The sequence below is a fragment of the Pseudomassariella vexata genome (genome assembly GCF_002105095.1).
Source record: "Pseudomassariella vexata strain CBS 129021 chromosome Unknown BCR38scaffold_15, whole genome shotgun sequence".
NCBI classification, from domain to species: domain Eukaryota; kingdom Fungi; phylum Ascomycota; class Sordariomycetes; order Amphisphaeriales; family Pseudomassariaceae; genus Pseudomassariella; species Pseudomassariella vexata.
Window position 1 is genome coordinate 745,033 of NW_024467970.1, and position 27,702 is coordinate 772,734.

Consider the following 27,702-nt stretch of genomic DNA (forward strand, 5'->3'; position numbering starts at 1 on the left):
CCTTGGTTATACCTTGACCTTGGCTAGTTGGAAGTGGCCGAAGAGTAGGTGAACGAAACGGCGGGATTATAACCGAGTTGGAGTGGTGCCTCTGGCCTCGATGTGACAATAAACCTATTATCATTGGCTGACTGGTTGGATGAGTAATTTCTAGGACACCAGTATACAATCTGACGTTATTGCATCTCTATTTTCTCATAGCGATATGCAATGATGTGTTGAACTAAATTTCGCACCCCTGTAGTTTGGATTCCTCCTAGGACTTGAGTGATTTCTACTGGAGATCTAGGTCTTCTGAATCTTGGAAAATGCCTTTGATCGTTTGGCCTAGCAGTAGCAGTGAGTAAGTATAACCAATCTATACGATCGACCTATCAGGGAAGCTCACGAAAATGTAACATCCTCGATGCCTATATTGTCAAGTCAAAAATCCTTGATGCTGAAGGAATCGTCTGTTGGTGGTGCTGGGTGAGCAGCGCAACGGGCACCTCGTCGACCTCTTCGCAATGGGACGGGGTGAAATCTCGGTGGAGTTTTTGGCGGCAACCTTCGCACACGACCACCGACATGCTTCGGAGGCAGTATGAGTAGCTGTCTGGGTCTTTGCAATATGAGTCGGGGGCCGTCGTCAATGGGCTGGCACCACAAGCGGCTGCGAAGGTGGTGATCAGGATGGTGATTAACGAAATGAGCATATTGACTAACGAGGTACGATTTTGCGATTGGTTTAGTTGATCAAGATTGCCATATTGATGGCGGAAAAGATATTGGTGGGACGGTATTGACTGGAGAGCAGTGGAATGAAATGTCGGATGCGCAAACTCGTCTCCAAAGTCTGAGATGAAGGAGCGGGATAGCCTCGACCAGACGATCCTATAACACCTTTCGGGACTCGTACATGACATCTTAGAGCTAGGGGCTGAGCCTGAAATCCTTCATAATGCCCGAAATCTGCTACTGCTTAGCCTGATTCGAAAGGAGTTCGATGAGCTGTTTTACCAAGCCGAACAGTTCGACACTATTTGTAACCTCGAACACAAGAGGATCCATACAAAAACCAATGTTCAGGGTAAAGACGGGTTGACGTCGTACCACTTATCCCCGGGCATGATATACTCCAGACGTTGAGGGCGCGTCAGCGAAGTTTTCGAAGAGATTGGAGTAGAAAATACGTTTTCACTGCAGAGCATCACCCGCCGGCCAGCGACTCTGGTTCCCCTGTGCCGACGACGTAGTTCGACTTTTTGGTCAGCCAAAAGTTGTAAACTGGAGGAGCTCAAGCATGTAAAAATCAAGATGCATTTAAGTCGCTTCCTGAAAACCCTGCGTGCAGAGCATGAGAAGTGCTCTGTAACCCCAAGCTGATCAGAGGAAATAAAATAGACCGTTACACAAGAAAACGCCCCGAAGATTCTTGTTGGCCACGACACTGCGACCTGTGTACATTGTCTGGTCACGCTTGAATATTCAGACGCGGGTGGCCTGACGAGCTGTTGATCGCTTTTGCTGTGGTGCTAGTGGGCAGGGGACTTTGAAGCCTGAGTTGATTGGAAGAACATCCGGGCTCTTGGTGGGTGGTGTGTTGTACAGGACAGTCATGGGACGGATTTGAGGGCTGCGAAACGGCCGGCATGTGTCTTCATTTTGCCCGACTTGAAATTTTCTTTCTCTGATTATGGCGTCACCATGCTGTTGTCATAATTACGCGGAGGACGGCTTGGGACTGGGAGAATTGCGATCCACATAGGAATTGCCGTCGAAACAGGTCCCAACAAAATAGCGCCGATAAATTCAAAATTGTCTCAGCGTGTCCCGAGGCAGGGATGCTCTATCCCCTGATTCTTTCCGCTGTTGAGAGGGGGCAACATTATCATAGCAGATTTGGAGTGAAAACACACGAACACACCGAGGCCCGTTGGGATGTCTTGGATTAGCGACTGGGTCTGAAGTAAGAGTCTGTGCATTAGAGTTTGCAAGTGGGAGGATGGCCCCGTCACCACCATTGAGGATCCACGTGGCACTGCGGGAGTTAAATCTCAACGCTAAAACATCTGGAGGCTTGGATCCACATCTTATTAGTGGGTCGAAGAAAGCCTGACGTATCTATCTTTGAGTAGCAGCCGTCTTGTTGCACACACACACTCAAGAGCCTGCAATTGTCAAATGAAGAACTATCATGCCCGAATGGGTCGAGATGACACATAAATAGCCAGGCAGCATCGTATTCCCTGCAGTTATGTATGTACCTGAGTGCCGAATTGGTGCGTAGCAAGCTTCTGCCGGCCCCTCGGCTGGAACGAGCTAATCAGGTCGACTGGGCTAGATGAACATGCGCTCTATATTTCCGCCTCAAACACGATAGAAGGGCCATCCGACCTTGAGCTGTCATCCAATGAAAATAACGCTTGTCGACATAGCAAGGAGATGGTAGTGTGGGAAGTTGGGGCCTCAGCGGTGGAGGGGTACGAGGCAGGCAGGCAGGCAGGCAGGCACGCATTGCACTGTTTAGGGACCGCCGAGGTGGTGGGAAAACGGCTGTAGGTCCGAAAGCTTGTCACTGACATACAGATGTTGGTTGGTCATATGACTCGCTGCCTGCTGCACCCCATCTATTCTATTATCCCTTACTGCCTCCCGCTCTAGTATGGTGTACCTGTTTGGTCCTTCGCTATCAGACGATCCTGACAGTCGATCAACCTATCAACCTCGAATTACCGCTTCCGTCCCCCTTGTCACTTCACCGCCGCTCACTTTCCACAATTTCGGGCACTGCACGACTCTTGCAGGTTGCTGCTATTTTAGCGAGCCGCCTAATGTTTCATCATCATTCAAGATGCATCACGCGTAAACGCACACACCGCATGTCTTGTTACGGTCTTGATGCATGGGCTTTCTATATTTCTACATCCTTGGAGCCTCAGTTTTATCGTAGTCGTCCCATTTGCATATAATGATGAAGCTACTTGTCTGAATTAGGATGCTTTGATATCGCGCTGCTTATCCATTCTTGCCACCCGAACAGAACATTTAGCCTTTCTATTGAAGAGCTCTATGTACAAATTCAGAGAGCGTGGAAAGAATTTCCAGAAAACTGTTGGTTGACACCATGCGCACGACATGTCCAGCATATGCGCCAATCGAGCAAAGTTAGTTTTATGGAGAAGGTAAATTCCTGGACTTGTAGCTCCACATTTGCTCTAGATCTCCACTTCTAGGAAAACAGTTTAATCTCGGCCGTGCGCACGGTGTTTACATATGTATCGTACCCCCCGTCGACTCGAGGGCCCGAAGAGAGATTGTACCTCCTGGTGACTAATTCTACCTACCCCCATCACCTGCAATCTACGTAAGCTACAGGCGGTTATTGATCAAAGTGGAGAACGTTCTGGGTACTAAAATATACTAGAGAAATGGGTGTAGATAGATGTACATGCACTTGTCTCAATTTGGATTTGTATTTCTTAGCACGTACTTAACTAACAATCAGAATCCCCGTGAAGGTGTAGTCTTCTACGTAGCTCGCTCAAATGCGTCACTTTGTAAAAGTAGATAAAAAATTAACCGGGAACGTATGTAGTTGGCCAAGGTCATTTTATTCTCCATCGAATAGAGGAATATTCATGATGTGTTCACACCTGGCCTACAACGTCTTCAGTTCCGTATTACAAATTTCTCCAGTTCCACACACACTTGTCCAGCGACGTTACCACGACGGCAGTCCTACATAAACGAGGAAAAGGCCGAGGGCAGGATGGGCAGAGCCTCGACCACGATGTTTGACAGCAGCTCATTCATGCGACAGGTTTCCGCCTCAAAGTACCCAGCAGTGAGTTGCTGACAGTGCGAGTGAGAACGGGCGCACTATACAAACCCCTGCTCAAAAATCCCTGCACAAACCAAGAGGGAGGGGTGCGGCAACACGGATGACACACCTTAACCATGAGTGTGAGTGGGGAGCGGCGTAGCTCCAGTAATCCCTGCTCAAACGAAGAGGGAGGGTTGCGGCAGCATTGACCATATGAAGTATGGCGAAGGTCAAGTACTCGGGGCGCCCTCCCTGATAGGTTGCCTTACCATAGTCCAGGTCCTCGGTCAACACCCGCTGAGGGCAGCAAGGGAAAAATTACGTTACTAGTATACAAGTGACAACGAACGGTGGTCGAGACTTCGCCACTCGGTGGTTGATTGACCTAATCCCTTGATAACGAAATTCAGTCTTGCAATCCATTTCGCTAAGCGCAAAGCCGTTGATGCTGTTGAGGCTCCAAAAGGTGCTTCTCAACCAGTACCCTGTACTGACCTAACGAGGCGCACATATTGCTATCAGCCACAAACCGTGCAAACAGAACCCTGACTTAGCTGTCCTGCACATCATATATCATAATGTTGCGAGGGTCGCACAAGCCATTGGATACTATCCTAATAGCTATCCTATAAAATAGAGCTGCCCTCTTGTTCGCCAAAACTTTTAGCAATGCGACTCGCCATACGTACAATAGCAGTATCACGTTCTCCTATATTAAGCTTAAAACTGCTGTATCCCCGAGCTATTCATAGTCAAAAGGATTGTTTCATGAATTGCTTTACCAACCCAAGATTTACCCAGAAAGCACATACGCTGCGTAGAGTTCTCACATCACACAATTACTAGCATCTGCGCGTCCAGTGCCCAGCAAGTCGACCTCTTAATATCTCTTACCAAGTTTGTTCCGATCTACCTCTTACAACATCTCGCCAATTTCTTCGTACACATCGACAATCGCATGACAGCAGTCTCTGTAGTGAGATCTGCACCAAGAGTCGTGGAGGCAGCTGTTCCAAGCCCATCACTCTACTAGCAACAGCAATGGCATCAATCCGCTTGGACGAGGCCGTTCAAGAATCTGCAATGTATGTTTTGCAAGGTTTCACTGCTGACCTTGATCTCATCTCGCATGATCCTGGTCATGTTACGTCGCTTTGCGTCGTTGGGTGATCAACTGACCCAACATTGCACGAGGAAGTCATGAATCTCTTCCTACAGCAAGACGGCGACATGCCTTCCCGCTTTGTTGCGTTCGGAGAATCGTCTCCCCAATCGGGGGCTCATATTCGCAACCATTCTGAACTCATCCAGCAGGCGGACCGCATGAATCTTAGCCCGCAGAGCAACGACGGCACCAATCGGGGCACAAGTGGCTGGCGTCGCAGACGTCGGCAGTGTGAAGGCAGGCGGCCGAGCCCAAAATATCATGGACGACGTCAGAGGGGCTGGGGCTCGCTTCGACGGTGGCGGTCCGTAGGGAGCGGTGATGCGTTCCGTGTCGTCGACTCCGGACAGTCTAAAGATAACAGAAGTCCTGGATAACAATACCCCTACTTGTAGCGCATGGTGAAGGTGCCACTAGGGAGGCAGTCTCTTCGAGACTGTTTTGTCGCATTGTTCCCAAGTTGCACCTTCGTTCCTGGATACCATCCCGAGTACCTAACCAAGTACCTGCGAGTAGAGCTAACTGTAATTGATGAAGTCATAGTTCGGAGTTCGGGTTAACTCGTTGACGTCCGGGACTTGAGAACATGAGGGGATGAGGAGGTGGTTGATTGATGATGGCGATGACGAGCGCACCGATACTTTTGGGACATGTCGGATGGTGAGGAGCAATAGGATCTCCTTGGAAAGCGCGTCGCGAATGGAGAAAGGACCTACATTATGTAAGTAAGTTGACAGGGGACTAGGGGATTGCTACTGATCAGGGGTTCCTGGGCGAAGAGATGTGGGGTTGCTAGACCCACTACGGGAAGTTTAAATGGCACGGAGAGCTATGGTGGTGGCCCCATGTGGGGAGGGAAACGTTTGTTTGTACAGTTAAAGGGTATTATACACATTCTGGACATTATGTTTCTGCCATATAGGATCGCATTCAGGGCACGTTTAGGGAAAAAAAGTCTGAGAATATCCGAAAATAAGGTACGTACCCCATACCCTAACAATACCTACTATACGCCCCGAATCCCCTTTAAACTGTCCTGCAAGTAGAAATGTCCGGAAGGCATATGCGCCTACTCGAATCCAGTTACCCATGATAACTTGCAGCGGGCCCCAGATAATCATGCAGTTATCGGGAAAAATACAGTATAAGGGTTATACACTTTCAGAGACCACTAATGTACGAGTAACTAGACCAAACCTATATGCACAGAGAGCGTCTTGCGCATTAGAGCAGTTGGCAGAGCTGCGCAAGCTGCGCATGTCCGCTCCACTTCTAGTTCCTTGTCCTTGGCCGAGTAAGGCATCTGGAGCCATTCATCGCAACACAACATCTCGATCTCAATATGTGTGCGCGCGCATTTCTTTGACTACCAGGAACAATTCCCAATAAAGTTGGTAGCAAGGGCTTGCTAGACTCGATTCGCAACTGACATTTGGACATCATTGTTGGTTTGATGATTCAAGGTACTTTGCGCTTGGTGTGGGAAGCTACTGGGACTGCATACCTCTCGTTGTCCTTGTTTTCGTCTTAACTCGTCTGTCGTCGTACCTGTCATCCCACCAGCAAAGAGATCGACAATCCCTGTACGCCAACACGGAATGGTGTAGCTACTTGCAGGGGCAGACGTGACACCGGAAAGATTAGGCTCATTGCAAAACCTCACCCCTGCCCCTCCCCACACCTGCCCCGGCCTGCACCCGTACTTGGCCTCCAGTCAGAAATTCGAAAATGCGGCTCAAAAGCTCTGGAATGAACCAAGCCTGCCAAAGAAAATTGGCTTAAAGCGAGTCCTGCCGCGTCACCTTCCTCCTTTCCACATGCTGAATAACTACGATAGGTTTCGCTTCTTCTGTTGCACAAGTTCGGCTTGGATCAACACCCTGGATGCGTCGCTAACAAGGCCCAACCGACACCGCCAAACCCATGCCGTCGTTCGTAATATGAGGTGAGATACGTTCAGGACGTCAGATATCATTTTTATCTATGATCAAATTGCTATCGGAAAAATGGAGGCGAACTTACGATGAGACATGAAACCTTGGGCAGACTGGCTCTACCAGGGTTGGTTCGATTGGTCCAAAGACTCTCACGTCAGGTACCACTTATGTTTCGAGGAGGCCAACCCTCACTGGTGTTCGTAGCTACATGCCAAGAGACAAACATGGTTAGGTTAGAACGAATGGCACAGACGGAGGAGTCTAGCAGTTCTGCCAGAATACGGTACCATGTACTTTGGTGATTAACTGGACCTGGGATTCCGCAAGCCTTCCCGCGTAAAACCATCGAGCTCGCCGATCCAAGATCGCACAGCCCAAAGTAGTGGATGCCTAAAAAGATGGGTTAATATTACTTCGAGAACAGGAACCAGGGATCTAAGGAGACACAGAGGGCGGGGATTGCCGCAAGACAAGTCGCCGGGTTGCCATACGAAAAGAGGGGCAACGACGACCAACGAGCCACTTACCAATCAGGTTTGAAATAAGCATACGTCAACGTCAACGTTCCATAAAAAGTCCCCAAGGTGCATACGTAGCGTAGACGAAGCGCGACATAAAGCCAACTTGGCAGACCGCAGCCTTGATGAGCGTAAACTGACCAGGTATAAGAACGCTCTGACCAGGTACAAAGCCTAAGGTCTTAGTAAAAGTTCAGCAGGTACTTAAAACATAACGCGCTTCGATACTTAACATATGTTGAACTTCAATGTAAGTATTATTAACTATCTAGTAATAGTACGCTTAGGGTTCCTATCTAAAACGAAGACTTCGTCGTCCTCTCTATCTAAAAGAGAGTTAAAGGAATAGAGGTCGTCTTAAGTATAGTTATGTTAAATATTAATTAAAGATATCCTTCTATCTTACCCGCTATCGGCGGTGACAAAAGGCCACATAAATGAAAACTTTCGTACTACTATCGGATAAGTTCAACATATGTTAAACCTCGGAGCGCGTTATGTTTTAAGTACCTGCTGAACTATTGCTAAGAACTTAGGTTTTGTACCTGGTCGGGAAAAACCTCGCCTTGATTTGCGGTAGACAGCTTGTCGCATGTAGATGCTTGGCGCACCTACGAACCGGGTAGTGGCGCCAACACCCACAAACCTTAAAGAAAGAACGGATGAATTCGATCATATCAGCACATTTCTATTGTCAGATACCTCTTCATCCTTACTTGGCCTGGTGTCTGTACTGGATTACGGCAGGCAATTCGGTTGTTTGCTCGACAAATCGCTTCTAGCGAACCCGAATGACGGGCCCTCTGGGGCAGAGACGCAATGGCGCAAAAATGAGATATGACATCTGCACTCGGTATTCAGAAAAGATTAACGGCTTTGAAATGGGACATCCTTTTTCGTGTTCACCGACGGACATTTGGAGGAGCTTAGGATTGATTGTCCCTGTGACTTATCTAGAGACCACGCCATGTTGCCGGGTCTTGTATGTACGTACTAGGGTACCTTTGACCGAGGTACACGGCTGGGAGGGGGGGTCAACGGTATTTAGCGGCCACTAGCCAGGGCCCTTGCCCGTACAATCAGCCAATCAGAGGCAGGTGCCACATAGATCAGTATCTGATGTATAAGGGAGGAAGTGGCGGGGCGTGACGATAGGGCGGCACAGCCAATAAGAACACCTCAGGGGGCCGTACAATTAAGCAAAGTTATCGCAGCTGACAAACTGGACGATACTGAGGATATTTCCAAACCCAAATATTTGAACATACTAAGGCCCCTGAAATAATCGCCCGTAAAGGCCCAGGGCCCATAGCCACAAGCGAATACAGATTACCTCAAGTATTGCAGACAGCATAACTAGCGATTGCGTGACATATCCGCACGGCGGAAGCGGACTCCTGCCCGTTCACACACTTTTGGCCAGAGATCGTAGTGATGTCAACCTTGACCCTGTGCAATTTGAGGGACAAATGTTTCAAGGGCTTTCAATGATAGATGCCCATAACCGTGACATTCTGCAACGGGCTGCTACCGGAATGCCGTCGGAGTTTGGCTGGTCAGATAGGTTGACCAATTCGCATTGAACACGCATGACCCGAAGCCGAATCAAGCTCGGCAATTGGATCGAACGTACCCTCACCCGCAATGCCAATGTTACTTAATAGCATTGTATTCCCTCGTTTGTGGGGCAGTTGGCTTGGCCGGGCTCAAGAGTCTTCGTCGTCCTTCCTCCCCGTGCTCGCCTAATCCGATCTCTGGCCTGGACGCACCCACTTTGGCGGGTCCCCGTCTGGCTAAGAATGCCTTGCTCCTGTCTGCAACACATACTGAAGAGACGACAAACAATGCTGATCTTGCTCGCTTGCTGCGCATGACCTTACCCCAGAGCAAGCCACGGACAGGCGAAGGGCCTTTTTTTTTCTTGGCCACGCGTTCAATCGCTTTACCAAATCCTGCGCAGGCAGCGATATGCACCTTCCTGAAGTCCTGGAGCTAAGACCTAGATTTGGTATCACCTGTGAGCGCCTGAAGTCCTGGACGGTGGACGCGGGCACGTCCCTTGATTCATCTAACAAGCGCTACATGTAGTCAACGTAGGACAGAAGGAGGCCACTGAATTGGGGAATTCATATGCCTGCTACTGGGGGAGCTCCCCGTACGGCGCACAGACTTTAGCGCCAGTCTGGAAACCCTTGTCAGCATTAGTCGCCGTTGCGCTCAGAAGTTCCTAGACAACCTAGTCAATTGTTGAATTGAGTTCTGAACGACTTCTAGCGTTTTCCAAAGGAATGGACGATTTCCCAATATCCATCACAGCTCTTGAGCTTTCAGAAAGCTCCACCTGGTGTTTACTTCGGGACGAAAGCATCCGAACGAGCCAGGGAAAGTAACTGACATTTGCGTCGGTACCTCGAGCTCACCTCCCTCGTACTTATGAGCATCTAGGACGATAGCGGTGTCGATGGCTTGTCCTTGATTTAGCAGGGGGCCAAAAGAATCGACGCCACGGCGCCGTTGTCCTCCAAAACAAAACTCATACTTGCTTGCCTAACCAACTACGGCAACAGCATCCTCCTTGGCAGGCATCCTCTGCTGGTTTGAAGCACCCGACCTCTCCGCCCAACCCAACACAACTGCAATTTAGCTCTTCTGGGATATAGCCTACCCCGAATATTCCATCTGATCGTGAGATATCCAACCTAACCAATGATTTCTTGTGCTACCTACGGCCCCTGTCCGCTCTAAGCAGGGATGCACTTTTACAATCACGATGCGAGATCACGTACGATGTCAAGTTATGGAAGCATCTCTAATTGCTCTTAAGTATCAAGTCAAAGTTGTAAAACTGGGCAAAATGGTTCAAGCTGTCTACTTGTATCTGGGCTTAAGGTAGGAGGCGTACTATGGTTGCGGGCCGGATTTCTGAACACCCATTCGACCTACCTGTACAGTGCAAGCTATCCCTGCTTAGTGCGGAAAACTTGGCGTATAATACAGCCGCCTTATAGTAACTGGGACAGGGCTTTTGAGAGTCAAAAGCCAAATGACAGGCCCAATCCCACACCCCATGGTGGTGTATTATGTACCTTATGGCATTTGGATTACCATTGAAGTCGAGCACTTTTCGGTCAAGCTGGCTTAGACACGGACCACTTCGCATCCAAGGTCGCCGCAACACACACCATCCACCTCTCTTCACCTTTATAGTCGCAGTCGATTCATTTGGCAATCATCTTGTTCTTCTCTTCCCCAAACGCAGCGCACCGCAAGGTCGAGTCCTCCTCTTGGATTGCCCCAACAAAACTAGTTCAAAAGCCCCTACCAGATAGCATTATTCTTGTTTGGTCGCTTCTACTGGTCGATCGCTGTCGCTGTCGGGGTCGGTCGTTGTTGTCGCTGTTAACCAAGTTCGATATCCAGGTGGTAGTACCTTCCTGAGATCCACCCGACCCGACCCTTCACCAGCTTTAGGGCCACAACCATGATTGGACACCGTTCAGACCAGGCCATCCAGGGCTCGGCTAAGTATGTTCGTATCTCTGCTACTGCGTTGCACCAAAGATCTTGATCGCTCTTCGCACATCTACACAATGCCCCATCGGGTCAGTGGTTCACGTCAACTAACGTCGGGCCAGCACCGGTAGCGGCATGAAGCCGTGCGAAGACCCTACATTGTGCGACATGCGATTGCATAGTTTCGAGTGCGAGACAACCGGCTCGTTCGCGGCTGGTCATATAATGTCACCCGTCGCGCCGGCAGATCGTTGTCACGACCTCTCAGCACTGCTGCAGAAGTTGGGCGACACGGTCAACAACCAGCAGCCCAACATGGCAGTAGATGCAGCCACAGCAGCTACAAGCGAGTTAGACATGGATAATTCGGTCGCATTAGTGCGTGCTCAGGAGCGTGAGCTCGTTGTTAAGGACGTCGGAACTCGCTTCGGCGGCGCGCTGCTGCGCTGAAAACAGGTTGGGATCGTAATGGCGTCGCAGTCTGTGAACAAGGTAAGTTATTCGCGCGGCAGTATACACTGATCGTGAGGAGAGAGTCCGCGGTGGACCCTTTGATGCAGTTGGACTCATCGAAGAGTCCCCCTGGGCTTCCGTTGCCTCAACAAACACATTCAAGCTATTTCAGCTCATTGCCTAATGCCATCATAGGGAGCGGAATAAGTGGATGCCATGTCCGATCCTATGAGAACTATTTGGGCGAGCAGAGGTGATGCAACGTCTTGCTGGTTCGTTATCAGGGTTTTCATTTGGTTGTCGTCTGTCCCTTTTATATCGTTGTCGGTTTGGTTATGAATTTGGATGATGTCGTCATCCCCATTCAGACTTTAGAGGTTGGTGGCGAGGAACTCCAAGAAGGCGATTGTCTCTTAGATTGGAAAGCTGGCGCTTCATGGACAATGTTTGCTCTCCAAGCTGCATTTGAAGAAAAATAGCGAATGGGTGGTTGTGCTTTGCTGAATTTAAGATCATCGGTCCAGATTGGACCTGTTAAATGGTACTCATATTTACCTTTGTCGCAGGGAAGCTATACTACCCCCATGTTCTAATTCCAATGCTGGAGAATTTGGACGGCAGCCATGGGAAGCATCTTCCGGCGCACTTTGAGCCTTGCCGCAAACAGAGAGTGCTTCTGCCTCCAGAGTGTTGTGAATGCCGCCAAAACACGCCGGATGTGATGGAATGGGTGAAAGAGTATCCTCTGGGCGCCGGATATCCTCACTCAGCATTGTTGAGCTCAAAAGACACGTTGCACACTCATCGAGTTTGTTTATCGGCCACGCTAGCGGGCTCTTAGCATAGCATGCCGCGGGTCTCGTATGGGACGTAGCTGGGAAAATGAGGACCCAAGAACGAGGAGCGTAGACACCAGTTGATGATAGAGGGCACGATGAGTTGAGTGAAGGATGAAAAGGAGGGAATTTAAGACGCAGACGGGTGTAGCTAAGTGGGTGGGAGGCTTATCTTCTAATGTGGACACCCACTCGCGGCTGAGAAAACATTGTTCCAACCAATTATCGCGCAGCTAACCCCTCTCCATTCGTTTCCAATATGGTACCAACATGGTACTGGCGGCTGAATCGTACTTCCAAGAAAGTTCAGCCTATCATTGAAACTTGCGGGTGGCAAGTTAGGCCGAGTGTGAGCGTGTTTCCTATTATCCAAAGAGAGCTCCATTTGGAGCATTCATCGATGCCTGACCGGAGACTTGACTCGTACTCATCCACGTTGAGAGCTTCGCATCCTGGAACGCGACGATGTCGATTAGCGGGTATTTGCGTAACTGTGCTCGGTCCATAAAAGCTTCTCAATCAACCTTGAACCTACATGCACAAAACAAAAAGTGCGCAGATCGTGATCTGCCTACACGAAGACGTAATCTGGACATGTAAAAGGTGCCTGGGCGCGTTTTTCTGTTGTACGTGGCAATCGCTAGAGTGGAACAAGTATCACCAATCGGACAGTTTCCTCCATCAACTCCATTTGGCTTCGACTGATTTCTGGATGGTTTAACTCCGACGTCTAACTGCAGATAGCGATGAGGGCGTTGCATCATGAGATTGACTTCGAAGTGGTGCAAGCGATACGCCGCTGGGGCCGACTACACGCGTGTGCTGACGAAGTGTTTGGCTTGTTTTCAGCCTCCAAACTTGTCCATACAACGGGTAACTCTGGTCAGGCCATAATATCACCATGTTCCTACTTTATTCCCGAAACGAACGTCGGCAGAACTTCCATGGGCAAGGGGGATCAACTGCTCTAGTCAATGACACCCTGCGGTAGCACAGCAACGTAATCCAGCGGTGCCAACTCGAAGCCATCAGGCTGTCCGACAATCTTCAGGATGTCACCCTTAATTATATTTACGTCCCTGAAGCTCACCCTTGTTGCCGCATGCCCATCAAGAAACGACGAAAACGTATGCCCCAGTATGTCCTCAAGATCACCCTCCCATCGCCCGATCGTGTTATTCGCGAGCAGAAGCTCATACCTAGATCGGCCGCCGATGATGTCGTAGTAATTAACCGCGATGTCGTACGTGCCAGAAGGATAACCAAGCTCGACCTCCACCGTCCCCGCTGCATCGCTGGATGTCGTCACGATGGCAGTGCGACCCGAGGCCGTTTCAAAGGGCGTCACAGGCACAGCCTTATACCCGCTCATCTTCATTTTCTCCGCCTTGACACGCCACGGATGCTTGCCCACTCGACCTGCCCCGTCTTCGATGCCCGATTTGCTCCAATAGAACTCATTGATGGCATCGCGCCAGACAATGGCACGGCCTGCCTGATACTCCAAGCGAAACATGACCTCTTCGAACCTCTCGTGGTCAACCAGGCCTTCCAACGCTGCCCATTGCGTGGGAAACATCTGGGCCGTCGCCGCTCCGGCGTAGTGGGCATCGTAGAAATGTTGGATGACGGTTTTACCGGATTTCAACTGTTGCGTATATGGCACATGGTGGAACCACAATAGCAGCTCGTTGGGGGTCGTGTTGATATCTTCATACATGGCGGTGACCTGGGCGGGATACTGGCTGAAGAATCCGGTGCCGTTTGATACCGTCCGGTCCATACCAATCGTATCTGCATCGGCGCGAGTCCACTGGCCCCAGCTGTTGTCATCTTGCGATGCTGGATTTGGCCCGAAATGAGTATACAAGATGTCCGTTAAGGTCTGAATACCGAGATTACCGGTGTAGTTCTCATATGCTGGCCAGGACTCCATTGTTATGGTGTCGACGATGGTCTTGCCAGCGCCAAAGGTGAGTCGTGTCCAGTCTTGCAATACAGCTACCTCGTCGTCCGACGGATTCCAAGCAAGGCGACCGTATGCATACAAATTGGACATGGCCAGATGACTGCCGAGCCAAGTGGTATTAGTGCCAACATTAACAACAGCTGCATAGCCACTCAGCGATCTATTCAGTCGCCCCCCTGACAAAATATCACGCATGACGGACGGCTCCCCATCGATGCGAAGATCGTAATCGAGGATAGTCTTCCACAGCGGCGGCAAGTAAACAAGGTGGCTCTGCTGTCCCAGATACTCCTGCGTTACCTGCAACTCGATCGCCGTATTCGTCCCGAGCAAATTGGCGAACAGCGGTGAGGGCGGTTCCCGAACTTGAAAGTCGATAGGCCCGTATTTGATCTGAATAAACACGTTATCGTCGAACTGGCCGTCAAGATGCCCAAAGAAGTCAACAGCATGATTCGCCCGGTCATTCTTCCAATTCGACTCGTTGAGATGGTGGTCGTACACAAACGCACGGAACAACATAACGATGCCATTCCCATGGGGTTTCAAGGCACGGGCAAAGAGGTTAGCCCCATCTGCTAGAGTGCGGTTGTACGTAAGCGGTCCGGGCTGGTCCTCCGAGTTGGCTTTGACGAGGAACCCAGCTAGATCGGGTACGTGCTCATATAACTCGTCCGTTCTATCGTTCCACTATTGTATAACAGCCGGATTAAGAGGATCGGACGTCATCAGACTGCTCAGGTTCCGCGGCGAGTCGAAATTAAGTGAGATGCCGATGCACACTCCATACGGCCGCATGGCATTGGCGACGCGGCCTAGACCCGCCATGTTAGACGCGTTGAGCAGGTTGAAGTTAGCGTTGACATTGTTCACGATGATGCCGTTTACGCGAATCGAAGCCAGGAGTCGGGCATACTGCGAGACTCGGGCCAGGTCATCCACAACGCCTCCATTCTGGAAGAAGATGGATGGGCCCGCGAAGCCTCGCTCTATACTGCCGTCCAAGTTGTCCCATTCGTTTACCCACCGGATCGGGGCGCTCGGGCTGGTGGCGTAGGCCACTTGGGAGAAATTGCGCTGGGCTAACATGGAGAGATACTCGAAGGTGCCGTACAGAGCGCCGCGCTCGTTTTGGCCGAGGATGTAGACGTTGGCGTTCTCTATGCTAAGCCAGAACCCATCGTCTTTGAGATGGGGTACCTCGGTCGTATTTCCACCGACCGAGGAGAACGACTCGGTAGTGCCGACAAGAATGCTGGCGTTGGTATTGTTCGTTGTACCGGTGACCTCCAATTCATGGCCGAGAATCCCATGAATACCCTTTTGCAATTCTTTCCCGGCTGTGTATACGGGACTTGTCTCAGAGCTGTTCAGAACCACAATGGTCGAGGGGGTTGCATGGCTCTTTTGAATGTCGCTTGGCAGCGCGGCATACCGCAGCCACCCGTCCAACCCGTTCTCTGCGACAGCGAAGCCGATATACAAAAAACGAAGCAATGGGCGCATCTTGAGGGGTTAAAGCTCCCCATCTTGACCTGGTTATTCTGGCGGCACAACGGACCACTTTTGTATAATGGCTACTCCGCCATGATGATTCCGGCAACGGCCGTTGGCGATCCCTTTAGCCTAAAGAAATACGATTCCCGACGATGTGGGGTCGAGCCCATCAGACGTGCGGGGCATATTGCTGTACGTTGCAAGTGCAAAATGAGGAAAACGATTTCCCCCTCATGATCATGTTACTTACGTCCAAAGCCCGCAATAGAGATGAGATATCGTACAGCCGCATATGTGAGGTCTGTCACTCGAATAGCTCCTTAGGTATTATGCCGTACAAATCAGCTCAGTCGATGGACATATCACTGTCACAAGCTACTAATCCACCTTGTCCGGAAACCCCCGGGCTCCTGCGTCATCCGGTGGTGGGGTGATATGTGATCGACATTATAATTTGGGGTAGATGAGGGGAAATAAGGGTAGGTGGGGTCGTCTCCAACACGCCGTTGCAGCGGGACCCCTGGCATGGCACCCTGCAAACCATCTGCCATTTGTGGCTTGATTGGTGCTTTGGGAACCATCCAAGTCGTGTATGCATGGGCCGGGTACAATGAGGCTGCTTGTCTTCGAATTACTTAATGGCATGGTTAGTCCATCCAGGCACAATTCCTTTGTTGAAGCTATTGGCTATTGACGGCAATAATATACAATAAAATCCGCTTGCCTGCTTGTTGCACTTGTCGACTGGTGGCACCTTGGACTGTGGACTGTGTTAGCTCCAACTGCATCTTTTCGAGTATCGTGTGTGCGCGCGTGTGTATGTGTGTACTACTCTCATTCCTGTCGAGTTCGTCTAAACTCATATCCCACAATCGGTGTTGACGTTACGATGCGAGGAGGACGAACATCCGAAAGTACTTATTCATCTCAAATTGCAGGCTTGTGTCAAATACTTGCCGCCCCGTCGAAAGCACAGCCCTTTAACGTGGATGTACCCTTTGGGCTGTGCATGAGCGTCAGCCGGAATCTCGTCAACACCGGAGACCTTGTCAGCCTGGATCGAGAAGCTCACCGCCACATAAACACGCCGCCACATGAACACCTGCTCGGACCCGGAACTCCTGTAGGCTCATGCGTCTCTTTGGATCGTAACCCAAAGTATTGTCCCAATCCCGCGCTGCAGGTCACGGCTTGTGTCGCGCGTTGACTCCAAATTGTATTTTTCCTCTGCGGCTTCGTATGTGTCTCCCCGGTGCGCGTGTCTGCTGCTCTGACTGAATTTTAAGCGAATGTGAATTCTGCGTATATTATTCTCTCTAGAGCTGCATCGAGGGAAACAACCCATGTGCAGTGCAAACTCGCCAATGCTTCTAAGTTATGCTGTATATAGACGCTGCTTCCTTCAACATGCTCCTCCGATTTCCTGCAAGCCCCCCCTTTGCCTTCTACGATCAATTGGAGATTTGATGACGTGAACATACGCCCAGATTTTCGTGAATGGACACCTCCTCTTTATGCGAGCGTCTCAACCTCCTGGGCAGCACCTCTCTGTTATGCCCCAAAACACCACTTGAAACACCCCCCCCCCCCACAAACCCCAGAAGCCCCTACGACCTCAGTTTTATGGCGCTGATTGGCTTCCAATTCACGTCGTTATGCCCGTTTGCCACCAAGACGCTGTCGCTTAGCTGAAGCCCTAACAGATAACGAAGGCGACGGGCGCTTCAGGCCATTGCTGATATCGACAGACACTGTCCGTCTTCTCGCGGCACTCGCCACGTTCAACACGGCCTTATCCAGCAGTTTAGGAGCACTTGATGATGCCACGAGGTTGTGCGCTGCTGGAAGACTCGTCTGTGAGCGTCTTGAGCGCTCACCGCCTGGGGTGGTGATCATCAAAGAGGTACTCAAAAAGCTCAAGTCACCACGTGATATACCATTGCGACTTCGGCCTGTTGTGATGCTCTGGGGAGCAGTCTCGGCACTGCCATCTGACTGATGCTTGTCCGGGGCGGTAGCATCTTGATCGGTTTTGGCAGGATGAAGGGTTGGCAGGATAACGGCCTCGCAGCTATGATGCCCCTCTGGCCCAGTCAAGTCAATCACGCTCGTAGCACGTGTTGACACCGATACCGCTTCTTTCGATTTGTCCGATAAGTCTTGAGGCTCTGCAGGGCTGAAGCTTGTTGAAGCTGTCGATGTCAGTTCAAGTTCAATTCGCTGACTTGACCTGACCTCTGCTGCCCGTGCCACAGTGAGCCCTTGGGAATCAACGACCGCTGCTTTCACGGCTCCACCGTGGAGCGTTTCAAACCAAGCCTCGCGAATGACCAAACCCAGTGCCAGAGCAACGTGTCGTGAAACGCTGTTTCCCACTATATGCCATTGGTCACGGGGGTTACCAGTTATCACTTCGTGGTCCAGGAAACCCTGCGCTCTCCGAGCCTCCAGCACAGACAGCGGCCGTGGCTGCTCCCAGTGGCTCAGGTTGCCGGTCCGGGCATCGCATATTTTACAACTGGTCGTGATGGTTGGAAACAGGCGATTAGGTATGACTCGACCCCAACCCTTGGAGTCTTTCTGCATCCTGACTTCTCTCGAAGAAGGGAAGATGCGAGCGCAGTCTTTGGCTGATATCGTACCGGGCACAAATCTGCTGCCGCCGCCACCGCTGCCACCATCTTCCTCGCTGTCACCCTGATCACTGTCGTAGGTTTCCCCCTTGTCTTCCCAATATCCAAAATAGGCCTTAGAGTAATTCATACCCCATGGCTGAGTGGGAACTTGCGCTAGCTGTCTTCGAGCTCTAAGCGTATAACTCGCAGAGATGCGATGGTCTGGAAAGCCAATGCAATAGGCTGGCATACCTTCTTGAATGCTTGGAAGGTCATTAACGGCTTCGACCGCACTGACAAATTTGAACAATACGGGCTCATCAGTCATCTCACCATAGGGAAGACCGTTAGATAACTCACCCACTGGACTTAATTTCGTTCCTGGCGGATGTGAATGGGACGGAGCAGGCGGCATGGGCAATTTGACCCCAGGAGCTGCGAAACTAAGGAAAATCCGGTTCTGCGACTGCGGTGCACCAAAAGTCCAGGCGTCGAGGTAGAGGATCCGAGCCTGGTAGCCCAAACCGACAATGGCACATACCAGTTGAGTAAAAACGCACTCTTTGCCCCTGGATTTCGGCGCAACCATCATGGAAACGTTCTCTATCAGTCCATATTGTGGGCGGTGCAAATCGATGAATGAGGCCAATGAAGCGACAAGTGACTGGTTCTTCCGTTGTTTGTCGGTGGTTTTGTCGCTTGTTAGCAACGAAAACCCCTGACAAGGAGATCCACCGGAAATGAACTGAACATCTCCAGGCTTTGGTACATCGCGTTTGCCAGCAAGAGCCCGGTGCAGAAAATTGTCCACCGAACCGTAATACGGTGTGCATGCATCAGGTTTGCTATTGGCCATGTATGTATGGATTGCATTCCACCAGATATCGTTGGCCCATTTCATTTCTATACCACCACCTTCTTCAAGGCCGCGTCCAAAATTTCCACCTCCGCAAAAGAGCTCTAGACCCCGTAATTTGTAGTCTTTCGGCGTGCTTTTGGCATCGAATCCTTCGCGGAGGCGTCTCGATGAGCGGAAGGTTTCGGGATCTAGAGGAACATAATGCGGTGACTTGTCTTCATAGGAGGGCATCTCTTCGTGGGTGATGTAAAAGGCATCGCCAGTACCGTTGCGGTCGTATGGCGCCGGAATACGCTCGTCCACTCCAAATATTCTTACCATGCACCGACGAACTATGCGTTCCGCTGCGATTTCAACTAATTGTTTGGAGTAAATCAATTCGTTTGGCGGACACGTCTTTGCCGTTCTATCCACATCTTTCCGCCGCAAAAGCCTGCGAACTCTTGCGAATTTCTTGGTCCTTTCAGCAAAAAGTGCTTCGATTTCATAAATATCCAAAAATTGTCTGCCTTGGACGAGAACTGTGTCACCGATTTGGTAGGAAGCATCTGTGTCAGACTTATGGTGTTGGCACACCATGCGGTCTCCCCAAACCATGTGATCCTCCTTGAGGGCGGTATAACAGCGTTCATGAGAGATCCATGTCTGCCGCACGAAAAACTCCGAGCTTGTTGATGGGCTGCCGAACCACTCAACGTCATGAGTTGAAATGACCTCATCTTCATCAATCCGACGATCGTCGCAATTACATAAATTGGACATGAACAGCTCATTGACCCATGGGTATTTCATAACGTGGCAAGCGGTCTCTGATGGATGGTAAAGCCAGATCACACTGAAAGATCGGCGGTGTTTGTTGGACTCATGGACTTTTTGAACCACGCAGTACCATACTTGGACTGTTTCGTGGTGGTCCGATTTGGGTGATTTCCAATTTGTTTCTGTGTTTACACTATCCCACAAAGTTGATATCACGTCGCCTGATTGTATCGAGGTTATGAGCTCCTTGCGATTCTTTTGCTGGCTCCGTGATCGGATGATGATAGGTTGGTGCTGCAAGCCTGTTCGCTGAATCATGCTTTTCCGTAGGTCTTCAATCACATCGACTGGAGTTACAGATTTCATGATGTCGTGAAAGTTCATATGGCTGAATAAGTTATGGATATAAGGGGTCACGATGGTATCCGCAACCTTCTCGGAGTTGGAAGCTGTCTCCTTCTTCTTTGGTGCTGGAGAATCTCTCAACTCGACACTATCAGATGAGGAATCGGAGCTTTTCGAAGAAATCGGAATCGGGCCAAGGTTAGGCTTATACAGATGACCTTCTTGCGATTCCGATCGAGGAAGTTCCTTCCACAAATCATGAGCTTTGCCATCGGCATGGAATACCCCCACGGCTTCTTTCCAGATGAACCCGATATTGGCTGCGACGGCAGTCCGGAAATCGCCATTGCTGTGAGCTGAATGCCATCTCCGGAAAGTCGCAGATCTGCTGTGCTTCCCAAACAGGAAAATACTGAATCTTGCGCGGAAGTCATGCAATGTAGCTCGGCGTCTTTGATCGTGAAGATGCTTAAGATAGTCGACAACGTGTTTTGCCAGGTCGGCAATCCAGAGGAAAGGTGTGTAGAATCTCTCGTATTCCACAGAAGGCTTCCCAAGCTTGTAATAAATATTCCGGGTTTTGTTCAGCTCGGAACGGATCCAAATCTGGCCGCCGATAGTATGTTCTTCGGTACCGTAGCTGCCAATGGGTAGCTCACGGAAAGGCACGTTCTTCAGGTAGAACTTGGTCTCACCAGAGCTGAGTACCCCGTCGAAACAGAACTTGTCGGAGGCGGTTCGGGTGGCCAGGTGGTGCAACGGGCGAAATTCGGTCAGGTAATATTTTGTATTGATGTATATGCTGAAGTCTGAAAGCTCAAATTCGATGAAGTCCTCGTCATCTCCACCTTGCTGGCTCATGATATTGAGGAGGCAGGTCACCGCACTCATCTCGTCCGCCAGTGGAGCAGGGGGGACGAATTCACCATAGAGTGACTTCGGATCTGTCATGGTTGGTTCCGGGAGCGCGACGACCACGTTTTTTGACAGAGGATGCCGATATTCTGAGCTCCGCTGTACGTCACTCGCGCTTGCCGATACTACCTCTATGTCCTCAGCATCTGAATCACCACACCCTAATGAGGGCACATTGTCCAAGCGGACTCCCAGATCCCATTGCAAATCATAGTGGCTTGACGTGGCGGACGTGCCGTCGAACATTCCATTGATCACTTGCTCGGGGAGGTTGAAGCTTGCTGGACAGTATTCATCCTCGGTGGCAATTGAAGCGGCGTCGGCATTTCCTCTCAGGACGTCGTAGATCCCATCATTTTGCACTGGTGAAATGTCAAGAAAGAAGTCTTCACCACCGTCTGGACTTGAGCCTCCAACATGGTATCCGACAGTAGATTCTTCAAGCGGGCCTGGTGAAATGTATGCACCCTCGTCGAAATCGTCCGGCTCCGGATCCCATAGTGCAATTGCGGTGGCTCTAAAGTTATCAGAGGCGTCAGAAGACGGACTGAGGTCCTCATTGGACGGCAAAGGCCTCTGATTAAACAAATCATGACCGTCCATTTGCATGGAAGCCCCAAAATGAGGATCACACGCAGCCTTCCTACCAAGACCGAACCTCAGAAGGTCAGCAGAGCCCACCCTCAAATCACCGTCCTCTTAAAAGTTCCATGGAAAGTGTGAGCGATGAGTTCGGCGGAGAAAAAATATTAATGCTGAGTATCCGTCGACTTGTGCGACTGGACCTACTAGGCATAAGCAGGGCCGATCGCAAAACTACTTTCGTAAAATTGCGGGGTGAACGGGCGCTCAGCTCAGTAAAGTGATGAATGGCACCAAAAGAGATTAAGTCGATATGAGAGTTCAAAGCCAGCAAAGTCTACAATACGACTTCGACATACAACTATCATGCGACTCTAGCGGCGGAAGAAAGCGCGTGACTGCAGTGAAGGCGCGACGGGTTCGAGGACCGAAGGGTGGGCTCGGAATTGCGCTATTGGCCAATTGAATGGCAGTTCGACGCGTTACATGGTCCCAATCGTCCCAACTTTAGAACTTCGGACTGCGCTTTCCCTTTCCCGTCGATCCCATGCTACCCTCTCTCGTGGCGTCTTCTAATTTGGCCGCAATGCAATTCGACCAAGCGACTATGGGAATTCACACAATCATGTTCCCCGTTCCCAGCGCTGACGATATTTCGATCTTGAATCGGTAAGTTGTTTCACTCGTCTAATGTGGTTGTAACCCGGGTATCTTCATGTAATGTACAACATTGCTCTATGCTTTACCCGGCCGCCGTCCTCTGTTCCTGTCCGGATTCTTTTCTACCGGCATCTTGCTGCCACCACTGGGCAATGATCTTTTGGTGAAGTCTCTGTGATCCTCCCCGCTGGTCCAAATCGATGTAGTCCTCAATTTCCTCTGCCGTTGGCCACCTCCAAGACGGGTCAACTTCCGTGATGTCATTCATCCGCGCATCCAGCTCAACGCGCTTGTCCATATCCAATTTCGGCCCGGCGAACGCTTCGAATGCGCAAAGCGTCTTCGCCATCATAGCGTGGCCACGGTTCCCCCGGAGCTGTGCTTCACGAGCAATGACATCTTTGTTTCGAAATATCCAGTCCATCAGATTTACCATGCCCGTCACGTCGTCCACCAGAGCCATGGCACGCATGTACATATGGAGCTGAATCGGCGTAATAACGTGCCCACAGCTGGGGAGAAGGGACTCACCACCAGATTCGACGGGCACCATGGTCATCTTCGAGAACGTGGTCCTCATGACACCTTGGGCTTCGTCGAGTACCGCACGAAGCCTCGTGTCGCTCATTGCCGGTGATTGCAAGTCGGCTTCAATCGGCGAGTTGCATAGTTCAAGATAGGAAAGGACCAATTTTTGGACCGTGCGGCACAAATATATGAACAACTCGCCATCTATACCATGGCATTTCTGCGCAGCTGCGTAACAATGCAAAAACATCTTCAACGCTACGATGTCGTTGTCGATCTGCGCCCCGTTAATGACGGCGACATACGGTCTTGCCAATGCTCGTGCAATATTCTGCCAAGGAGGCCTGAACGTAGCGCCTTCGGTCGTATCGGGACGAAGACGCATGCTGACCAGCCGGATTGCATGCCGAATGCGGTAGAGCTCCTCCGTTCCTAGCCTTTCCGCTCCCCGACGGTCTGGTTGGAGCCGACAGAGGAGCTGTATATAGCTGTTGAATGCCATCAGAGGAATCTTGTGTAGATGCTCCAACGCTGGCACCTTGAACAAGCTTAAATGTGTCACAGAAGTGGAATTGATGGGACTATCCGAGAGGTAGTGTAGTCCCTCTTCCACAGATGAAGCGTGTGAAACGAGCTGTGTCAGGCAGGTGCCATTGGGTCGAATGCCTTGCTCCAGCATGTGGCTGTATAGTTCATCCCGAGTGGGTGGAGAAAGCCTGGCAAGCTCATATTCACTGTAGTTGGCGTCGTGTATGGGCAGGTTTTCTCTGGCATCACCAGGCAGCAAATGTATAGATGGAGTAGCGGCTCGGGCTCTCAGTTTCATGAGAATTTCGGCGTACACCTGAGCTGTAGGCTCGACGTCTGAAAAGGAGGTGAATGCTTTCCAGGCTTCCCGGGCGTTCCGGGTTGCGCGTACTTTGGATGCCCACAGTGTATAAAAGTTGTTAGACTCTTTGTCTCCAATCCACTCCTTTGGGGGGAGGCTTCGGGTCTGGATTGTTGGCGACTCCGTCGTCGACCCGCCAAGGGCCCCTAGAGCTTTATCGTATTCATCTTCCTCATAGCCAGCTTCCTGCATGAGAACGCCGGCTTTGACACTTCGTGTTTGGTCCCCCTCAGGAGTTCTCTTAACATCATGTCCATCGAAGTCCTGTCGATAAGGGGGCCACGTTTTCGCATATCTCATGGCCACTTCTCTTTCTGCTTGAGATTTGCGCAAGCCAATCATGACCTTCCGAATCGACCGGTAACTCGCTTTATCAATGACAAGCGGTGATTCCAAACCGTCGGACATGGAGAGCAGCAGTCTCTGTGCCCGCCAGTTGAAATCCCTCTGCAAAAGCGGCTCGATGTAAGACGGTCGGCTGAATGACACCAATGCGTAATTGAAGACGAGACAGCGATCACGGTAGGCCTTACCGTTTTTGACTCGATAATCACCTGCAAGCCGAGGGATGGTTTGAATATAGTCCTTGGCAAGCTGTGCCAACCGGACAATGGCCCGTGGCCAAATCCTGTAAACATGCCCAACAAGCCGGCGCAGAAGCCTTAGGAAGGTTAACGGCATGAGCGCCAATCTTAGGTCATGGATTGGGCGTTCCCGGCTGCAGTAGAACTTGTTGACGTAATCCAGTACCAGTTTAAGAGACTCGAAGGACCGGAAGGAGTGGCTGTTTTGCAGAAGAACCATGAGCAAGAAGACCGGCTGTGGAGTGTCAGTGAAAACAAAGCGTCTCACGCGAGCATCCGCATCTTCTGCCGACAGAATCCAGACCCAGTGGTCAATGTGCTCCTCGGACCAGCCTCTCGTTGCGAGGCTGTTGAGCCGATCTTTCCAAATATTCGGGTCGACTTGTTCCAGTATTGCGGCGAGACCCTTCTCATCCTGAAGGTCTTCCAGTTTCAGAAGCTTTTGCAGCGTCAAGACAGGAAGCCGTTCATTCATCTGCCTTGCCACCCGTCGAAACATGGCCCCGTAACGTGACCTCGCCACCGGGTGTTTGCGTTGTGTTCGTAAAGCCAGGATTCGTGTAGGTGATTCAGACTGGCGTGGGAACCGACGTCGAGCAGTGCCCGTTACATGCGAAAGGGTTTGCGAGAGGCTAGCCTTGGTTGTCCATAACGAGCCTAGGGGTTTGGCAAGCCTCGATAATGGTGCCGTCATCGTGGAGGGTTCGGTGTCAAGGACAACATGGACCGGTCATTGGTCTGGTGCGTCAACTGAACGAAGCAGCGCATTAGTATTCATCCGACGAGGCCAAGTGAGGAAGCTAGGTACTTGCAGTTCTCTTTAGCTCTGATGTTCAGGGAGAGCGGGCCTGGACAATCTCGTAGAGTCTGGAAATATAACATTGAAACTCTCCATCTGAGAGCATAATGGCAGCTGCGCGGAAATCGGTGCAGTTCATCAACGTTGAACGATCGTGACAGGCGCAGTAGACAAGCAGCACAGAATTCACGCCTGTGCAGACAAAGTTTAGAACACTCAACATCCTAGTTGGGGGTCTGTACTTCGGCAGTTTTCCCCCCCACGCAATCCGCAGCGATAGCGATAAGAGCTCCCGCTCTCAATGCCAGTGGTCAATCGCTTCGAATCGGCTCAAACAAATATTCTCCCGACATCTATGTTTTTTTCTTAGAACTCCTACCACTGATCTACTGAATCCAAGCTGATGAAGGAAGGTTTAGGAGCAATTCCTTTCTCCTAACGAATTATCCGTTCAACAAGCCTGGAATGGCGCATAGCTGCTAATAATGCGCCGCTCTATGCAAAAGCTCGCCACACCTACAAGGCGAGGCTTTCACTTTGGCGCATCTGCACTCCGGCCTAAGCGGTACTTCCACCAAAGCACCTTCGCTTCCCTGCCCCGGCGGCGCAACTTCTTCACATCGAACCAGCTATTGGCAAGCAATACAAAGGATGACCAAATTGTGGCTTCCGAGAGCATTCGCGAAGCTGCGCAGAATCAGCAACAGGATTCAAAGCCACCAACTGCTAAGCGCAAACCGGCCAGATCATCCGCGTCCAAGAATCTGCGTCATGCTTCCATGACGAAGAAGTCGAAGCGCAGCGCCGCCGCAGCGAAGAAGCAGGAAGCAGAAATCGTGGAGGAGGGCGAGATAGACTACCAGCACAGCATCAAAGCGGTGTGTGTAGCACAGTCCTTTGACATGGATAAGGTAGAAGAAATCCTGCGGTTCCACGGTTTCGATATAGATCCAGACGGAACCGATTTCGATCCAGCCGCCGTAATACATGCCAGAGGAATCAACAACGGTGATATATTCGTCTTCAACTCGGGAACGGTAGTGGCCTGGTCTATGCCGATAGACACCGTCATAAATATAGCCTCGAAACAGCTTATACGGGCTGCTGAGTTCCCGCACGTTGATCGTCTGGAGCTGGAAGATTTGGTGTACGCCGAAGACGAGACACGAGACACGAGCTACATGAAGGGTGAAGATGTCATCCTGGGTACCAAAACTGAAGTTACGAACGGCAATAAAGCCGAGACAACTCTGGCGAAGATTGCCTTCTCGAGTGGGTTAGCTAGGAGTCCGAAATTGGCTGTGTTGGAGAACAACATGAACGACTTCCTGTCCGAGTCAAGAACCATGGCCAACTCTTTAGCTGGCGGCTCAGGTGTGGTGCTAGACAGGCGGTTGATCATGAAAAAGACGGGAGAGTTGTGCTCCTTGAGGTCCCAGCTCAACCACTACTCGGAATTGACCGACTCGTTACCAGACGCATTCTGGGATAAAGAGGCGAGACTTGAGGAGTACTACGAGCGAGTGGGGAACGTTTTGGACGTAAGGTCTCGAATCGGAGTGTTGAACCGGAAGATTGATTACGCCCACGAGCTCGTCTCGATTTATCGGGAGATGACCAGCGAAAGTCATGGCATCAAGCTCGAATGGGTCATTATCATCCTGATCTCGATCGAGGTTCTCTTCGAGTTGCGGAGGATATTCATCGTGGAGTCCAAGGAAGAGGCAAGGTGGGAGAAGGAGGATACTAGGTGGTCGCAAGAAGATGCGAGGTGGGAGAAAGAAGACGCCCGGTGGGAAAAGGGGGAAGCCAGGCGCGAAGCGCAAGTGAGTAAGATATGATGAAATCCTACAGTTGCAAACGAATGTTTGATAGCTAGCCGTAATGATGATACCCAAATCCCTTGAGAACACTACTGGTCCATACAGCGAAGCCACTTCAGAATATTCAATACTTTCAGAGTGCAGTACTCTCTTGAGCCAGCCAAGAGGTTCGCATAGGCACCTAAGGTACTCTGGCGTTCTCATCCACCCACCTACGACAAAACGCACGACAAAGTCAAGAGGATAGGGCGAGAACCAATACAATATTCCTTCTCTATTTTTCCCCTTGCCTTGTTTTAAAAAATCAAAAGATCCGAGGACAACTTCCCGATCCAAATGCCACCATCTAAGAGGCAGCGCCTCGAGGCTGATATGACGATATCGACAGTGAAGAAAGTTGTCGGGCGCGGGCTCCGTCCTCAATCAATGGGACAGGTATGGCACTGTGGGCTCACGTCCAAACCAGACATATTGCTAATTAGTTCCGAATTTGCCAGCATCTTGACTTCGAAGTCCTTCAAGTTCCTAGTTGGGGTCGAGAAGAGAGAATACTCCATTCATCCTGTTGCTATCACAAAACTGTCTCCTTATTTTGAAACCTCATTCACGGTGAAATGCTCGAAGCGCAATACAGTCAAGTATTGTGGGAGG

At 50.6% G+C, this 27,702-nt stretch overlaps 5 protein-coding genes across 5 annotated transcripts; 1 reads left to right on the plus strand and 4 right to left on the minus strand.

The window, feature by feature from the left end:
• Positions 1–40: 40 nt before the first annotated feature.
• Positions 41–1,372, minus strand: BCR38DRAFT_71571 (uncharacterized protein). Its single transcript, XM_040865580.1, has 3 exons — positions 1,000–1,372; positions 389–951; positions 41–327 (listed from the first exon to the last, which is right to left on the minus strand). The coding sequence occupies exon 2, from the start codon at positions 903–905 to the stop codon at positions 411–413; it is 495 nt and encodes a 164-aa protein (XP_040711703.1). The 5' UTR covers positions 906–951; positions 1,000–1,372; the 3' UTR covers positions 41–327; positions 389–410.
• Positions 1,373–13,194: 11,822 nt separating this feature from the next.
• Positions 13,195–15,702, minus strand: BCR38DRAFT_460727 (glycoside hydrolase superfamily; the record flags this gene model as incomplete). Its single annotated transcript, XM_040862445.1, has 2 exons — positions 13,195–14,875; positions 14,921–15,702. 2 exons carry the CDS (start codon positions 15,700–15,702, stop codon positions 13,195–13,197), a joined length of 2,463 nt encoding a protein of 820 aa, XP_040711704.1.
• Positions 15,703–17,298: 1,596 nt separating this feature from the next.
• BCR38DRAFT_446916 (uncharacterized protein) lies at positions 17,299–22,135 on the minus strand. The gene has a single exon (XM_040861122.1). It carries the CDS (start codon positions 21,793–21,795, stop codon positions 17,347–17,349), a length of 4,449 nt encoding a protein of 1,482 aa, XP_040711705.1. The 5' UTR covers positions 21,796–22,135; the 3' UTR covers positions 17,299–17,346.
• Positions 22,136–22,395: 260 nt separating this feature from the next.
• On the minus strand, positions 22,396–25,423 carry BCR38DRAFT_71665 (uncharacterized protein). The gene is made up of 2 exons (XM_040865581.1): positions 25,242–25,423; positions 22,396–25,179 (listed from the first exon to the last, which is right to left on the minus strand). Exon 2 carries the CDS (start codon positions 25,121–25,123, stop codon positions 22,511–22,513), a length of 2,613 nt encoding a protein of 870 aa, XP_040711706.1. The 5' UTR covers positions 25,124–25,179; positions 25,242–25,423; the 3' UTR covers positions 22,396–22,510.
• A 162-nt stretch (positions 25,424–25,585) lies between these two features.
• On the plus strand, positions 25,586–27,392 carry BCR38DRAFT_446919 (uncharacterized protein). The gene has a single exon (XM_040861123.1). It carries the CDS (start codon positions 25,714–25,716, stop codon positions 27,067–27,069), a length of 1,356 nt encoding a protein of 451 aa, XP_040711707.1. The 5' UTR covers positions 25,586–25,713; the 3' UTR covers positions 27,070–27,392.
• The last annotated feature ends 310 nt before the right edge of the window (positions 27,393–27,702 follow it).